The sequence below is a fragment of the Oncorhynchus gorbuscha genome, linkage group LG01, assembly GCF_021184085.1.
Source record: "Oncorhynchus gorbuscha isolate QuinsamMale2020 ecotype Even-year linkage group LG01, OgorEven_v1.0, whole genome shotgun sequence".
NCBI classification, from domain to species: domain Eukaryota; kingdom Metazoa; phylum Chordata; class Actinopteri; order Salmoniformes; family Salmonidae; genus Oncorhynchus; species Oncorhynchus gorbuscha.
Window position 1 is genome coordinate 19,180,758 of NC_060173.1, and position 18,585 is coordinate 19,199,342.

The 18,585-nt window shown below is 42.0% G+C and overlaps 1 protein-coding gene across 3 annotated transcripts in view; it reads left to right on the top strand.

The window, feature by feature from the left end:
- The window catches only part of LOC124034241 (protein-methionine sulfoxide oxidase mical2b-like), a 112,786-nt gene that overhangs the window by 86,589 nt on the left and 7,612 nt on the right, over positions 1 to 18,585 (top strand). For 2 of the 3 annotated variants that reach the window (XM_046347155.1, XM_046347147.1), the window contains exons 18-27: positions 72 to 148; positions 291 to 372; positions 4,077 to 4,176; positions 4,261 to 4,331; positions 8,372 to 8,437; positions 12,360 to 12,466; positions 12,568 to 13,360; positions 13,623 to 13,693; positions 14,960 to 15,055; positions 16,179 to 16,275. In XM_046347155.1, the coding sequence (XP_046203111.1) occupies positions 72 to 148; positions 291 to 372; positions 4,077 to 4,176; positions 4,261 to 4,331; positions 8,372 to 8,437; positions 12,360 to 12,466; positions 12,568 to 13,360; positions 13,623 to 13,693; positions 14,960 to 15,055; positions 16,179 to 16,275 (1,560 nt within the window). The remainder of the gene's footprint in view (positions 1 to 71; positions 149 to 290; positions 373 to 4,076; positions 4,177 to 4,260; positions 4,332 to 8,371; positions 8,438 to 12,359; positions 12,467 to 12,567; positions 13,361 to 13,622; positions 13,694 to 14,959; positions 15,056 to 16,178; positions 16,276 to 18,585) is intronic. The other variant, XM_046347164.1, reaches the window with a different exon arrangement.

Consider the following 18,585-nt stretch of genomic DNA (forward strand, 5'->3'; position numbering starts at 1 on the left):
TTGTCAATTTATTTGATATTTAGTGACAACAGGCATGTGTTTTAGTATGTGATTTGATGTTCGTTTTACAGGCAAGTTTTATTGCAAGCTTCACTATTCTCAGCGCAAACCCAGGCTTCAAATTTCAAGCAAGTTCCAGAGGAGAACGGTAAAACAGCTTTCAGTAACAGCCAAACAGTCATTTTTAATTGGGAATTATGTTATTTCTGATATTTTTTTACATTTTATTTATGTGTTTAGTCACCACTTAGTCTGATATTTAAATGTTATGTTGTGCCTATCACACACAGAAGGAGCAGGGACATCTGACCTCTTCGCCGGACGGTAGTGACCCCAACTCAACCACGGGCAGCCTGCAGAGCCAGCCGCCAGGTACCCTGTGTTCCTTCCTTAGGAGAAGCCTGCGCTGGCCGCTGCACGCTGGCCAATCAGTGTGTGGAATGCCCCACCGGCTGGCCTGCTGGGTGCATGGGGCAGTCAGTCAGACGGGGCGCCATCTCAGGGATCGCTCAGAGGACTACGGCTTCCTGTACGAGCTGCTGAGTTTGGGCCTGCCCCTACTGAGCATGCTGCATGAGCTCCTGGGCCAGATTTACATGGAGCCTGAGCCCCAGCCCCAAGGCCCACTGCCCTGGGCCCAGTAGCGTCTAGGACTCAGGGCCAACTAGAGATGCAGTGCCTGGTGCCTCATGGACTTAATGCTGTGCTGTACTGTACTGTACTCTGACGCAAGTGCCTGAGCTACAGCAGTCTGCACAATGTCAAATGCTTTATGCAGATTCTAAAATGATCAATTTCAAGTCTTCTATTCTTTAGTTTATTTTATGACAAACAAACTTCATGTTCGTGAAAGTATTATACCAAGTGCGATGCATGGTCCTTAAAGGGATACTTTGGGGTTTTGGCAATGAAGTCCTTTATCCACTTCCCCGTAGTCAGATGAACTTTTGGATACCGTTTTTATGTCTCCTTCCAATATGAAGGAAGTTCGAGGTAGTTTCGCGAGCCAATGCTCCACTAGCATTAGCACAATGACTGGAAGCCTATGGAATCTTGAAATCATGCTATCAGTTATCATAGACTTCCAGTCATTGTGCTAGTTAGCAACTTCCTTCAAACTACAGTGACATAAAAATGGTATCCACGAGTTCTTCTGACTCTGGGGAAGTAGAAAAAGGGCCAAAATCCTTAATTATCCCATTAACATTGGACAACTTCATGCATCCTCTCAATTTCTTAATCTTTTATTTCAGTATTCCCAAGCTTAGTTTTGGGTAAAATTATTTTAAAAATGTGTAATCCAAAAAGGATCCACTAAAAGCACTTGACTTCACTTGGCAGGACTGCTAAGGTTGTGTGTAGTGCCTGGTGTGCTTGTGTTTTGTGGAGTCTGTTGGACGGAGTCCTGCTTGTTTTTGAACTACACTGCTATATTGCTCCTGTGAGGTGCGTAATGGAGATGGCAAACCCTATTTTTGCATCTCACTAGCTTTTTTTCTAAGATGATTCCGGATGTAATTTTGTTGCTATATTTTTGTTTTAGAATCTTTTTTCACACCATTATTTGGTCGATTTTTCTAATGCAGTTTAATGGGACACATTTTGATTTTAGATTAATCTGATTTAAACTCTCATTGTTGTAAAATATTAAATAAGTCTGTAAACACAGAGGATCCTCATGTTTATCTCTGGCACCAGGTAATGTAGCAAATTCATCCAAAGAAAGAGTTTTTCTTTGAAATATTTAGGTATAGTTCTTTGCTTTTGTGCTGCTTGGATCACAAGACTTGGATTTGATGAACATTTTTGCACATATTCTAATATGCAAATGATCCCAGGAATGTTAGTTCTGAAGTGTTCTGAATCAATAGCTTGGTCTGGTAGTACAGTTATGACTGGTTTTCAAAAGGATTGCTAAGTGTTGCAACAAAGCTTTTATTTGATTTGTGATTCTTAATATTTTTAGGTCATGTTTTCCCTTTCATATTTCTCACATTTCATTCTTCTGTTTCAAATTCCATTACTGCAACCTATGATTGGTATCTTAAATAAATCCCACGGTACGCACACGCGCACAGCCTGTCACAGGCTGAATCATTATGGCAGGAAGGTGATGTCCTACTTGGGTCTCATGATCAATATGGTTGCTTTGCATTCGCTGCCTCCATGGCTCTTTGTGACCACTCCTTAACCATTCATGTTGAGAACGCAGCATGGGTCCTGTGTATGGCAACAGGTTCATTCCATTAGACACACATTTGTTCAATAATTGAGTATGTTTCAAAAGCCTTCCATTCTTCCAAGCTAACCCACTGAGACTTGCTGTTCTTTCTGACCTCTCTAACGCACAACGTGTTGAAGGTCTTGAGTTTTTGGCATGCAGTTTCTTCAAGTCTTTTTGTCTGCCCCATCTGATAATAACCTCCATTTCCACGTCTGTCCCCCTGTGATTCTCTGTTGCAGAAGGCACTTATCATTCAGAAACCTTCTCAAGGACTCTCATGTTCCTCCTAACACAAAGCTGAGCTCATTGCTAATTTATTTTACCTTTATTTAACTAGGCAAGTCAGTTAAGAACAAAATCTTATTTTCAATGATTGCCTAGGAACAGTGGTTTAACTTCCTTGTTCAGGGCAGAACGACAGATTCAAACTTGCAACCTTTCGGTTACTAGCCCAATGCTCTACCCGCTAGGCTACCCTGCCGCCCTCATGACAAGATCCTGTTTTTTTGGGGGCACAATTCTGCAAGTTTGCTCCAGAATATTTTGTTGTACATTTTAGTTGTTTATAAGATTTCATTTGCTATCTTGTATTTTTCCACAGTGAATAAACTGTTTTGATTTAATTTATGCTATTTAAGCTGTAAGTATAAATAAATGTATTTGATTACATAAGTTACTTGCTTCTTCCCATACTTTTTTAAAACAAATTAGCCAAATTTACCAACTTTTATAGATTTTTCAAATTAACAGCAGAATTAACAACTGAAATGTTCAATTTTGCAAAAAAAATGTTTGCTGATTGGCACATTCCCACGCACTTAACCACACTTGAATTTCCCTGGACAGTATTGCTCAGCCCTGTTCATTCCCCAGTCGGTCATGTGTTTTTAGGGGGGACTGAGTGACACTTCTAGGGAGCAGTTCCTTTTATTTGATTTCCCCAAATAGCACGGTCACTTATTGTCACAACAAAAACCATACATTAGACCCAATGCAAAAGCGTCTCCACTATGAACTGAATTCAAATTATAGTAATATTATAGTAATATAATATTATTACACGCACCCTTTCACTTTATGGGTTTCTCTTTTTGGGTCTTTCTCATCTTTCTGTTTGGGTCATCGCTGGGTCATTTCTGGGTCAGAGTTTAAAATGTTGTATTGGAATCCAAACACAATGTGACATCAACAGTATTATTTGGGTAATTGCCCTAAACTCATAATGATTCAGCACCTCAAGTGGGCTATTGTTTGTGTTGAAGCTGTGTTGCCTCAACAATTAGACCCACATCCATAACCATGGTATACTACACAACCTAACCAACCCATTCAGTTACTGATTCAGATGCAGAGCATGCCCAAAGCATTTACGTAGAATTCTAGATAATGTTTGTATAGGTTTTTCATTATGAAATGTACTCTCAAAAGAATCTATGAAACAATGATCAACATGGCTTCAGTTTGGTTCTGTGAGTAATCACTAGCATGAATGTTCACTTTTGTTCCATATCACATGGTTGGTGTTCCTTACATGTTGATTTATATTTTAACACAATGCTTTTACTAAGTCTCTCCATTTATACCTGTGTGTCTACAGATGTATAGATCAGACTTTTATTGCATGCTGACTGCAAATGTATAAAGTAAGGTAGCATGTTGGCACTGTTATTTCCAAAGCAGTAATGCAGCCTGGTAGTGTGACCTAACCAGTTAGAGGCAGACACATTTACACATAGTAAGAGCAGTAGCTTTGTAACCATCCTAGCTGTCTCAGTTTGTTGGAGTACACTTAGTGTCATAAATAGCAATAATGTAGTATGTGAATTTGGCCTAATAAGATTTACATTTTCAGGACGTCACTACAGATGCACAGGTCTGATGAATGGACTGTACACCCGCATGGTGCCTGAGGTGGCCATGGGCACAGTGGACCTGCCTGACTCCAACAGGACGTGAGTCCACTACTACAGCACTACCCTCAATGTGTCCTTTGCCATTGCTCATTGTTTTTGTGTGTTGTCAATGTCTTTTTACAGTGCTGACTCGAAGAAACGTGCCAACTCCGATACATTTGTCAAACCACAAGATTCTGCACAGGAGAAGAAAGGTGTGAAGTCTCCCTGACATTCACCCACATGAGAAACGCATTACTCTGATTTTCCCCTAGCTTCAGCCATACAGTTGAAGATGGAAGTTTACATACACTTAGGTTGGAGTCAATTAATCCACTCCACACATTTCTTGTTAACAAACTATAGTTTTGGCAAGTCGGTTAGGACATCTACTGTGTGCATGACACAAGTCATTTTTCCTACAATTGTTTAGAGATTATTTAATTTATAATTCACTGTATCACAATCCCAATGGGTCAGAGGTTTGCATACACTAGTTTGACTGTGCCTTTAAACAGTTTGAAAATTCCAGAAAAGTATGTAATGGCTTTAGAAGCTTCTAAAGCCTAATTGACATAATTTGAGTCAATTGGAGGTGTACCTGCGGCTATATTTCAAGACTTACCGTCAAACTCAGTGCCTCTTTGCTTGACATCATTGGAAAATCTAAATAAATCAGCCAAGACTCGTTCATCCTTGAACAATTTCCAAATGCCTTAAGGTACCACGTTCATCTGTACAAACAATAGTACACAAGTATAAACATCATGGGACCATGTAGCCGTCATACCGCTCAGGAAGGAGACTCATTCTGTCTCCTAGAGATGAACGTACTTTGGTGCGAAAAGTGCAAATCAATCCCAGAACAACAGCAAAGGACCTTGAGAAGATGCTGGAGGAACCGGTACAAAAGTATTTATATCCACAGTAAAACTAGTCCTATATCGACATAACCTGAAAGGCAACTCGGCAAGGAAGAAGCCACTGCTCCAAAACCGGCATAAAAAAGCCAGACTATGGTTTGCAGCTGCACATGGGGACAAAGATGGTACTTTTTGGAGAAATGTCCTCTGGTCTAATGAAACAAAAAAAACAACTGTTTGGCCATAATGACCATTGTTATGTTTGGAGGAAAAGGGGGAGGCTTGCAAGCCGAAGAACACCATCCCAACCGTGAAGCACGGGGGTGGCATCATCATGTTGTGGGGGTGCTTTGCTGCAGGAGGGACTGGTGTACTTCACAAAATGGATGGCATCACGAGGAAAGAAAATTATGTTGATATAATCCAAGATGGCATAGCAGTCAGACGTACTTTGTCCTCGTCTTGTCGTGTATATATATATATATATTTTGTACATCTTTCTTCGCATATCTTTTATATTTTATTTTCCAAAAAATCTACTTCAAAACACTCAGACCAGATCATACTGGACCTATTTTTCTCTCCATATCCCTGGATTTCAACCGAAAACTCTGGACATTTACACCTGGATCTCGCAGCTAGCTAGCTGCTATCCGTGTGACTATCGGCTTACGTCGATTCCGGAGCAAACATAAATTATTCCGGAGCTAGCCAGCTGAAGAGTTCCATCAGCCACTCCTGGGCTACAATCACCTATCAGCCGAAATTGTTGCATCCCCTATTAGTAGCCTGTTAAACCTCTCTTTCGTATCGTCTGAGATTCCCAAAGATTGGAAAGCAGCTGTGGTCATCCCCTCTTCAAAGGGGGGGACACTCTTGACCCAAACTGCTACAGACCTATATCTATCCTACCCTGCCTTTCTAAGGTCTTTGAACAAACAGATTACCTACCATTTTGAATCCCACCATACCTTCTCCGCTATGCAATCTGGTTTCAGAGCTGGTCATGGGTGCACCTCAGCCATGCTCAAGGTCCTAAACAATATCTTAACCGCCATCGATAAGAAACAATACTGTGCAGCCGTATTCATTGACCTGGCCAAGGCTTTCGACTCTGTCAATCACCACATTCTTATTGGCAGACTCGATAGCCTTGGTTTCTCAAATGATTGCCTCGCCTGGTTCACCAACTACTTCTCTGATAGAGTTCAGTGTGTCAAATCGGAGGGCCTGTTGTCCAGGCCTCTGGCAGTATCTATGGGGGTGCAAGAGGGTTCAATTCTTGGGCTGACTCTTTTCTCTGTGTACTTCAATGATGTCACTCTTGCTGATGGTGATTCTCTGATCCACCTCTACGCAGACAACACCATTCTGTATATTTCTGGCCCTTCTTTGGACACTGTTAACAACTCTCCAGACGAGCTCCAATGCCATACAACTCTCCTTCCGTGGCCTCCAACTGCTCTTAAATGCAAGTAAAACTAAATGCATGCTCTTGAACCGATCGCTGCCTGCACCTGCCCGCCCGTCCAACATCACTACTCTGGACGGTTCTGAATATGTGGACAACTACAAATACCTAGGTGTCTGGTTAGACTGTAAACTCTCCTTCCAGACTCATATCAAACATCTTCAATCCAAAGTTAAATCTAGAATTAGCTTCCTATTTCGCAACAAAACATCCTTCACTCATGCTGCCAAACATACCCTTGTAAAACTGACCATCCTACTGATCCTCGACTTCGGCGACGTCATTTACAAAATAGCCTCCAATACCCTACTCAATAAATTGGATGCAGTGTATCACAGTGCCATCTGTTTTGTCACCAAAGCCCCATATACTTCCCATCACTGCGACCTGTACGCTCTCGTTTGCTGGCCCTCGCTTCATACTCGTCACCAAACCCACTGGCTCCAGGTCATCTACAAGACCTGCTAAGTAAAGTCCCCTATCTCAGCTCGCTGGTCACCATAGCAGCACTCACCTGTAGCACCCGCTCCAGCAGGTATACAGTGCCTTGCGAAAGTATTCGGCCCCCTTGAACTTTGCGACCTTTTGCCACATTTCAGGCTTCAAACATAAAGATATAAAACTGTATTTTTTTGTGAAGAATCAACAATAAGTGGGACACAATCATGAAGTGGAACGACATTTATTGGATATTTCAAACTTTAACAGATCAAAAACTGAAAAATTGGGCGTGCAAAATTATTCAGCCCCTTTTACTTTTAGTGCAGCAAACTCTCTCCAGATGTTCAGTGAGGATCTCTGAATGATCAAATGCTGACCTAAATGACTAATGATGATAAATACAATCCACCTGTGTGTAATCATGTCTCCGTATAAATGCACCTGCACTGTGATAGTCTCAGAGGTCCGTTAAAAGCGCAGAGAGCATCATGAAGAACAAGGAACACACCAGGCAGGTCCGAGATACTGTTGTGATGAAGTTTTAAAGCCGGATTTGGATACAAAAATATTTCCCAAGCTTTAAACATCCAAAGGAGCACTGTGCAAGCGATAATATTGAAATGGAAAAACACTGCAAATCTACCAAGACCTGGCAGTCCCTCTAAAATTTCAGCACTTACAAGGAGAAGACTTCGCTCTAGTATTATTCTGACATTTCACATTTTTAAAATAGTGGTGATCCTAACTGACCTAAGACACAGAATTTTTACTAGGATTAAATGTCAGGAATTGTGAAAAACTGAGTTTAAATGTATTTGGCTAAGGTGTATGTAAACTTCCGACTTCAACTGTAGATATTTCCCTGTTCTCGCCGCCAACAGCATTGGCCTTGTAGCAGCCTAACTTCTCTCCCAGCATCATTACAGGCGTCAGTCTGGATGTCTAGAGCGTGTAGGATATGATTCCATCCATATAGCTATGTAGACTTTGTTTATTAGGGTCTGAGGGAGTGAGTGATTTAGGACAGCCTGCAGTCCTCTGTTTCCCCTTGTGTGAGATCCCAGTCCTCCAGTTAAGGCTCTGAAATCTGGGCGGGGCAGACGAAGCCATTCTCCCACATTAAATGATTATTTGTCTTGGCATGGGGAGCGCTGAGCACTGGGACTGGCCTGAACATTCTGTCCGGCTGCACAGATAGGGCTGTCTACTGGCTGTCAATAGGCCACAGCTGTTCTGTTCTCCACGCCTCATTTGCTGGGCTCAGTTGAAAGGTGTGCGACGCCACCCCATGGCTGAATGGTAGTTGCCTAGCACCCTAAAACTGTATAGAGACCTCTCATTCTCTTATATAACTTGTAAATGTAGAACTATAGTTTATCATTGTTTGACAGATATCCAGTTAAATGTGTTGCCACAGTAGTGTTGACGCAGATCAATAGTGTATGTGTTGTGATACGGGTTTTGTCCACTCTCCCTGCAGAACATTCCAGTACCATGTCATCCCTCCCATCTGGGAACAGCAGATGGAAGAGGAAGATCCGTGCTAGTGAGTAGACCACCTCTGCTGTTGATTATCTGACAGGACGGATATAAGGATCATGTCTATATCACCTCCTTATCCTCCTACAGGCATTTCACCCCTTCTTATTCCCTGCTGTGGTGTTACTAGCTCTGATATTTGTGTTTTGTAAAAGTGATAGAACGTTCACTGCAATGCATAGAGAGCTGTTGCAGCTGGGGCCTATGGTGCTCTGGTAATGTACTTCATTAATAATCCCAATGAGGAAAAATGACAGTACACTGATGGTTTTGAATTATTGCGTGAGAATCTGGAGTTAAATTAAATATTTAAAAGCTGAAGTGAAATCTCACACACACTAGAGGGAGCTGGTGTTCTCTGGGAAGAATATTTTTCATTTTTGTGTTGGTCTAGAGTTGTCTACAATTGAATTAGATTTGTGTTTGGACAAGGTTACTTTTTGGGATAGACCGCATTATAACTGCTCTCTTGCTGATAAAACATGATTCTGGTTACTTCAACTCTATCGAACTGTAAAGATTTTACATACGCTATTTGATCATTCATGCGTAATGACCCTTATTATACACAATGACAACACAGGTTGTTTGTGCATGTAGTGTGTGTTAATGAGCATGTATCTGAGGAGCGTGTTAAGTCTGATCTACCAATTTCAGTTTAATCCACCAGAAAAGACAGAACAAATATTAAAACAAATATTATGGTAAAACTCAAATATACAATCTTTTTTATTTTTTTTAAAACATAATTTTAGGAAGATTCTTTTTAAAAACTAATCTTTGTAAATGGGACTGATGGAGTTAGTGCATTCAGTCAGACCCCTTGACTTTTTCCATAATTTGTTACGTTACAGCCTTATTCTAAAATTGATTAAATCGTCGTCGTCCCCCCCCCATCGTTCTACATGCACTAGCCCATAATGACAAAGCAAAAACAAGTTTTTAGAATTGTTGGCAAAAAACAAATTACATTTACAAAAGTATTCAGACCCTTTACTCAGCACTTTGTTGAAGCACCTTTGGCAGTGATTACAGCCTCGAGTATTCTTGGGTATGACGCCACAAACTTGGAACACCTGTTTTCGGAGGTTCTCCCATTCTCTGCAGATCCTCTCAACTGTATGCTCTCATTGGCTGGCCCTCACTACATATTCATCGCCAAACCCACTGGCTCCAGGTCATCTATAAGTCTTTGCTAGGTAAAGCTCCGCCTGATCTCAGCTCACTGGTCACTATAGCAACACCCACCCGTAGCACGCGCTCCAGCAGGTATATTTCACTGGTCATCCCCAAAGCAAACACTTCCTTTGGCTGCCTTTCCTTCCAGTTCTCTGCTGCCAATGACTGAAACAAATTGCAAAAATCACTGAAGCTGGAGACTTATCTCCCTCTAACTTTAAGCATCAGCTGTCAGAGCAGCTTACCGATCATTGTATCTGTACTCAGCCAATCTGTAAATAGCACACCCAACTACCTCATCCCCATATTATTTATCATCTTGCTCTTTTGCACCCCAGTATCTCTACTTGCACATCATCAAGCATCTTTCTGTTAATCTTTCCCTCAATCCTGACTAGTCTCCCAGTCGCTGCTGCGGAATAACCCAATATCCCCATTGTATGATGCTGCCACCACTGTGCTTCACCGTAGGGATGGTGCCAGGTTTCCTCCAGACGTGACACTAGGTATTCAGGTCAAATAGTTCAGTCTTGGTTTCATCAGACCAGATCATCTTGTTTAGGTGCTTTTTACTGAGGAGTGGCTTCCGTCTGGCCTCTCTACCATAAAGGCCTGATTTGATGGAGTGCTGCAGAGATGGTTGTCCTTCTGGAAGGTTCTCCCATCTCCACAGAGAAACTCTGAAGCTCTGTCACAGTGACCATTGGGTTCTTGGTCACCTCCCTGACCAAGGCCCTTCTCACCCGATTGCTTCATTTGGCCGGGCGGCCAGTTCTAGGAAGAGTCTTGGTGGTTCCAAACTTCAATGTTAGAATGGTGGAGCCCACTGTGTTCTTGGGGACCTTCAATGATGCAGAAATGTTTTGGTAGCCTTCCCCAGATCTGTGCCTCGACACAATCCTGTCTCTGAGCTCTACGGACAATTCCTTCATCCTCATGGCTTGGTTTTTGCACTGTCAACTGTGGGACCTTTATATAGACAGGTATGTGCCTTTCCAAATCATGTCCAATCAATTGAATTTACCACAGGTAGAAACATCTCAAGGATGATCAATGGAAATGGGATGCACCTGATCTCAATTTCAAATATCATAAGTGTCTGAATACTTACGTTAATTTTTATATGTGCTAAAATGTCTAAACCTGTTTTTGCTTTGTCATTATGGGGTATTGTGTGTAGATTGATAAAGAAACAACAATTTAATCCATTTCAGAATAAGGCTGTAACGTAACAAATATGCAAAAATTGGAAGGATCTGGAATACTTCCCGAATGCACTGTATTTCACACATGCAGCTAACAAAATACATGGAAAAGTCTGCTCTACCCAAAATTACAACCAACTAAATGCAGCATTACTGCAAAAAATGGAAGAGGGAAGGGGGAGAAGGAACTTGTCTGGCCGCATTAAAGACCAAAATTGGTTAAGGGAAATTGTGATAAATGAAAAAATATACCAGTTTCATTTCAGGACCCCAAAAAATGACCGCTATGTCATATAGATTGCAAAATAGTTGGGAAACATTTTTTTGATGTGCCAATTCCATGCCACATGGTTTATGACCTGATTCCCAAAACATCTGATTCAGAACTTTTTTTCAATTCGAAATTATTATACAAAATTCTTGCAACCAATAGAATTTTGTGTGTATACATTGTGTGTATACATACACACACACCCCAACACACACACACACACACACACACACACACACACCCCAACACACACACACACACATACACCCCAACACACACACACACACATACACCCCAACACACACACACACACATACACCCCAACACACACACACACACATACACCCCAACACACACACACACATACACCCCAACACACACACACACACATACACCCCAACTCACACACACACACACATACACCCCAACTCACACACACACACACCCCCAACTCACACACACATCCCAACTCACACACACATCCCAACTCACACACACATCCCAACTCACACACACATCCCAACTCACACACACATCCCAACTCACACACACATCCCAACTCTGGTACTGTCCATACATAGCTTGTTTTTGGTCACAGGTTCAGGAATGGCTGAAGAATTGCAACATTTACCTGGAGCTAACTGCAAATAGCACTGCCGGGTGATTTGAAAAACCATAGTCAATTGCTCAATAATATAATACTCTTAAAAAAAAAATTTTTTTAAGTACAATCTTTAGAAACTATGAGAATAGCAAGGTTCAGAACTTTTGTGAAACATAACAGCACAGTTAAAAATATATGTCAAATAAACACCAAAACTGGATATGGTTCAAAGATGGATGGGAGGAGTTGAGTGGATGGGAGGACTTGAAACAGTACAGTTAAAAATATATGGCAAATGGGATGGTCTTCAGAAGTAGATGGGAGGGGTTGAGGGTAGCTAAAAGGGGCTAAAAACAAACAAAAGATAACCATTGTAAGATATACTGTCTGTGTTTATTTATAAAGTATGTTTAAGCTGGAAGTTGAAGCCTAAATGTTGTTGTTCATTAGTTTACTCCAATTAGGGGAAACTAATAAAGGAAAATATATACAAATAAAAAGGTGTATGTATATATATTTAAAACACACACACACAAGCTGGTGAATTGGGCAATGACGCAGACATTTACATTGATGGAAGCCACAATCTGTCTGCAATATTAAAGTCTGACCTACAGTAGTTGCATGAGCTCTGATCAAGCATGTTGTCTGTTGTACTCTACTCCTTCAGCTCTCCCTCTCATCCTGGTGAGGCACTTCTCACGTGAAAAAGCTGCAGAAAAAGAGGAGCCCAACACTGAAGAGGCCAACTCTGATTTTGAGGAGATTGAACCACTGGTAAAGCACAATATTCAAACAGATACTCAACCATTTCCTGTGATATATAAACATTCACATATTGCGACTGAGCAATAAAACAGGACTTTGTCTTTGTTCAGCAGGTCTCCCATGATGGTCCTAAACCACCTGCAGATTCTCAGAATCAGAGTTCATCGATGGGTAAAGAAGAGTGCCCGGTCACAAAAGTGCCCCAGCTGGGGGAAGCAGTCGGCCATAAGAAAAGGCTGACACTGTCCCTGTCTGAGAGAGAGAAACTCCTGGACTGGAACCTGGCTACTCGAGAGGAGGCCCGAGGCCCTGGAGGAAGAGATCCTTCCACACATCCCAAACCTGGGGACCAGATCCCCCCGAAAGACCTATTGCCTCGGGTAGAGGCAGAACCAGTCCCAGCTCAGCCCCAGCCAGCTCAGCCCCAGCCAGTTCCGTCTGCATTCCAGGTGTGGGCCAATGCTTTCAGGAGGTCTTTTGGAGTATCAAGGACAACGACAGACTCAAACACGGTTGTCACCAGGAGGAAAAACAACAGTCCCACCAAGCGTAGGCCTCTGTCTGATGGAGCCTTCAGCTTTAGCTCCCTGTTTGGGGATACCGCCCAAAGCCAGGAGGCCCAAACAGTGGAAGTGGGGCCGAAGAGCCAGCCATCCCCACATCCACTCAAGGCCTCCATGGGTGACAGACCCACAGACCTGCCCACGCTACTGGAACAGGTCTCCCTAGGCAGCAACAAGTCTGTAGGATCCTTCACCACAGACGACATGGCTTCACTGCCGCCCAGGAAGCTCAACGTTTTCTCCTCCCTGAGGCTGAAGAAGAGGGGGGGACCGGAGAGCGTGGGAGTGGGGGGTCAGGAGAAGGACATCAGGACCATCCTGTCCAACATCAGGAACCAAGGTCAGGGATTAGGACTCAAACGAGGATGTGATGAGAGTTATGTTATATGCTTCTACTCCCTTGTCATCGTTGAATTTCACATGGAGCTAATAAATGCTACAATGCTATTAATTCAGTACATGCGATAAATGAGAAGGTTACTATAGTAGCCTATACTTAGTGTTTTAATGTAAATAACATAGTTGAAGTGCGTGTACAACTACTTTCTACAGTTTTTGACCACTGCTTCAGTCTGTGCTCATGTTCCCTCATCTATACACAGCCTCCAGCAAACAGCAGAAAGATGTGTCCGACTCCTCAAGTGACGATGAGCACGTCCCAGCCAAACAGAAGGTAAGGGCCCTGTTCCAAAACTCTTACATGCATAAATCCTTCCTACCATCCTCTGAAATAATCACTGACAATGTATGGGTCTAATCCTGAATGCTTATTGGTTAAAACCGCATTCCAGCCTGTGTCTATTCCACAAGTTACCACCGGCTTAATTTGTGACGTTAAAATGCCTATTTACAGTACTCTGTTGCGTATTCAGATGGAATCCACTGTCGCATCAGCCCAGCCAGGCAATGTATTAACTTGATCTCCACTATTAAAAGCATTTAGAAATTATCTTGCATTTCTTTTTGATTAACATTTAGTTTTCAACAGCGGAGATTTGTATAAACCTTGCCGTCTGTCTCCGATATTTGCAACAGCGTTTCTCAGCCAGTTGAAATCATGAATCGGCTGGCATCTGAACAACAATGCACTGACGAAAGAGCAAATTTCTATGCAAGGCGAAATCGCGCCTCATTACTTCATTGTTATGGATGTATCCAAATAAATGTATCTAGAAAACACCTTATGCAAATGTAGCTACTTTGCTGTTATTATGGCTGCATTCTTTGATGTGACGAAGTTAGCCGTAGTTGGCTGGCTAGCAAGCAAGGATTAAGAATTTTGCCAGACAGTTTGGCAATGGAACATTTAGGACGAACGATCGGGTTGCGTCCACAGACAGAACAAAAAGACTGAACGACAGGGGACAGGGTCTCATCTCTAGCAACAGAACCGATAGAACGAACTAAACATAATAAATAAAAATAAATGACAGGTGAAAGCTAACTTACACCAATCCATGTCATGTCAGATCAGTGATTTTAAAAGCAGCTCTCCTCAAGGCGGAGGATACAGAAGAGATATGAAGAGACAGGTCAGGACCCGAGAACAGATAATCCATACTCCATTAGAGAGGCTTTACTGGGAAGGCTGAAGAAGCACATCATGACCTGCTCATATCACCTTACATACGGGGAGGAAATCCCAATCTGGTGTTGTAATAGGTCTTGGCCATGGCTTCACAACACACCACACACATACCACCCTCTTTTTTTTGAGCACCATTTTGCAGCTCTCTGTTAGGAACTGCCTTGTTTACTTAACATAATTACTACCACTGCCACTTCCGCCAGGATCAAGTGCAGGTCAATCGCATGACTGATAAGATACTGTGTCAGATTGATATGCCCAGACCCCTAATAGTTGGGACTACGATCAGAGGGGTTTAACTCTGGTGTGAGGTAACTGTTGTGTGACACTGTCTTGTCGGTCTGTGTTTAGTTCCATGGGAGCTCGGAGAGACAGAGGAGGAGACAGGAGAAGACTGTGATTCAACAGGCCAAGCGAGAGCAGCTGAAGAGGCTCCACAGAGCCCAGGTACTGTAGAGCACATAGACAACAAAACAGCACTACCACACCAGAGGCCTTCCGTTTTCATTCGCCATTCATTTACATGTTTTATATTTAAGCAATAAGGCCAGAGGGGGGTGTGGTATATGGCCAATATACCACGGCTAAGGGCTGTTCTTATGCACGACGCTCTTAGCCGTTATGTTCAGTAATCCAGAGGCTCGAGCGGTCACGACGGGGCAGACACAAATTCCAAATAGTATCCGTAAAGTTCGTAGAATCATGTCAAACGTTTTTATAATCAATCAATTTATAATCAATCCTCAGTTTGTTTTTACAATAAATAATCGATAATATTTCAACCAGACCGTAGCTTTTTCAATAGGAGAGAGAGAGAGAAAATGTCTGCTCCAAGCTGTTGGTGCATGCAAAACTCTGCTGGCACCCAGCCATCCAATGACGCGATGTGATCGTTCTTGCTCATTTTTCAGAATAAAAGGATGAAACTATGTCTAAAGACTGTTCACACCATGTGGAAGCCATAGGAAAAGGAATCTGGTTGATATCCCTTTAAATGGAGGGAAGGCAGGAAATGGAACAGAGAGGTTTCAGGAAAAACAGCATATACCTCAGGTTTTCGCCTGCAATATCAGTTCTGTTATACTCACAGACAATATTTTGACAGTTTTGGAAAACTTTAGTGTTTTCTATTCTAATCTGACAATTATATGTATATTCTAGTTTCTGGGCCTGAGCAATAGGCAGTTTCATTTGGGTATGTTTTTCATCCAAACATCAAAATACTGCCCCCTACACTCTACAGGTTAAGGGCTTGTAGGTAAGCATTTCACGGTAAGGTCTACACTTGTTGTATTTGGCACATGTGACAAAGTTTTGTTTTGAATTAGAGCAGTAAAAATACATGTTATGTCATACCCGTGGTTTACAGCGCTCCACAGCTGTAAGCCAATCAGCATTCAGGGCTCAAACCACCCAGTTTATAAGGATTCTCTCAAACATTTGACTCACTAATTATCTCTTCCACAAATGTATTTGATTTGTTGGGGTGATGAATGGGATGTAAATATTGTGTGTTGAGCCATTGTGAGGCTGCCTTGGTTGAATCTGACCTGGTGTTTATTGTGTGAAGATCATCCAGAGGCAGCTGGAGGAAGTCGGGGAGAAGCAGCGAGACCTGGAGGAGAGAGGGGTGACCATTGAGAAGGTCCTTCGAGGTGAAGCCCCAGGTGAGCCACACTGTCCCAACAGAATGCACGTTTGTCATCTCATGCTGTGTGGATTGATTCCAACAGCTGCTCCGCGTATGAGTTATGTAAATACACAAGTGTATCCATTCGGTTGACGTAGCTCTATGACTCGGGGCCAGAGCATTTTATGAAATTATGACAAAGGAATGGAGAGGTTAAAATCAGAATGTTCAGTAAGTGAGTGTTATGTCCTTGAATCAGAGTGGCCTTATCTCTGAAGGTAACACACAAAGACATGGCACATGAAGACTGAGCTATGCACAGAGAGTGGAGAAAGGCACTGTTTGTAATGGAACTGTCTTAGTTTGACGTCAGCCAAGAACATATAGTTGAGACATGAAAACACTGGATTCAGAATGACCTATGCTCAGGAATAGTTTTCCTGTTTCTGTGAGGTTTGCAAGTGGCAATGCTTTTCTAATAATGATTTCAATTTCCTTATCTAGAGTAGGCCAAGTCTAGAGTCAGAACTACACTGATGCCTTTGCTAGGAAAATGCATAATAAAAACTACCAAATTATAGTCATTTGCATTCAACCAAAATAACAATTTGAAGTTGAAATTGTTTAGAAATCACTGCGGTGGCAATTGGCCTTGTGAAGAGAGGAAGGAGGGGGGAAAGCTTTCCCATGTTTCATTAGCCTTGCACATGGTGATATACAAGTTCGTCATTAAAGACAGATACTTTATAATGAAAAATGGTTATTCCGGCTAGTCTTTTCAAAAGTAATCTTTTCATACTGGTGATCATATTCCTCAAAGGTAAATTGTGTTTTGCCAAAATTGTAAATTAGAAATGTGTTTGTTGCTTCTGCACTCTCCAGATAAAGAATGATTGAGAGTTTAACCATAATTAGCTGTTACTTATATTATAATTTCATTAAATTACAGTGCATAAAAAGCACACAAACGTAGGCCTGAGTAATGCAGTTGTTTCATCCAAGTTTGTGTCCTTCTATTGTTAAATGGAAAGCATCATCTCCTGTGTAAAGACCTTTTTGAACTCATGTTTTGTTCTATAGTCAGGCTCAATGTTAAAAGCCTCCTCAGAGACTGAGTGTCTGTGGTCTAAGTACCATTGAGTACAGTGAATGGCCTTGCAAATTCTGATTCAAAAACTACAGGGAGAGTGTCTCTTGTGATGCGGGCCTGAAGGGCAGCGGCAGCAGAGGCAACCATTGTGCCTGTTTACATGGCTTTGTTTGGATAATGGAATTAAGGCAAAGGCCGAAGGTCTCATGGCTCAATAGGCTCTTTGTTCATTGATATTATTCACAGACTCCGACTGGATTGCAAGAGGGTAGGAGTAGGTGTCAGACAATGACCCGAGTGTATATGATTGGCAAGATTCTAAGTATGAAAAAGTTTAGGATTTTTTTTTTTATGTCAGTCTTCCTTTATTTGTCTTTATTCAATTTCTGGATGTTTGCAGGGGTATTTGAAGGCCAGGGTCACAGTGCTGAACAGTATATGGCAATGGGGGAGAAAAGGTTTCCTACACAGTTGAGAGAAAACAGTCTGACAATGAAGACCGAGCATAATGGTTCATTTTAAAAATAATAATAATTTAAAAAACTTTATTTAACCAGGTAGGCCAGTGGAGAACAAGTTCTCATTTACAACTGCGACCTGGCCATGATAAAGCAAAGCAGTGCGACACAAACAACAGAGTTACACATGGAATAAACAAATGTACAGTCAATAACACAATAGGAAAAAAACTATATACAGCTTGTGCAAATGAGGTAAGATTAGGGAGGTAAGGCAATAAATAGGCCGTAGTGGCGAAGTAATTACAATTGAGCAATTAAACACTGGAGTGATAGATGTGCAGATGATGATGTGAAATTAGAGATACTGGGGTGCAATGGAGCAAATAAATAAATAACAATATGGAGATGAGGTAGTTGGATGGGTAATTTAGATATGGGCTATGTACAGGTGCAGTGATAGGTGAGCTGCTCTGACAGCTGATGCTTAAAGTTAGTGAGGGAGATATGAGTCTCCAGCTTCAGTGATTTTTGCAGTTCGTTCCAGTCATTGACAGCAGAAAACTGGAAGGAAAGGCATCCAAAGGAAGTGTTGGCTTTGGGGATGACCAGTGAAATATACCTGCTGGAGCGTGTGCTACGGGTGGGTGCTGCTATGGTGACCAGTGAGCTAGATCAGGCGGGGCTTTACCTAGCAAAGACTTATAGATGACCTGGAGCCAGTGGGTTTGGTGACGAATATGGAGCATACAGGTTGCAGTGGTGGGTACTATATGGGGCTTTGGTGACAAAACGGATG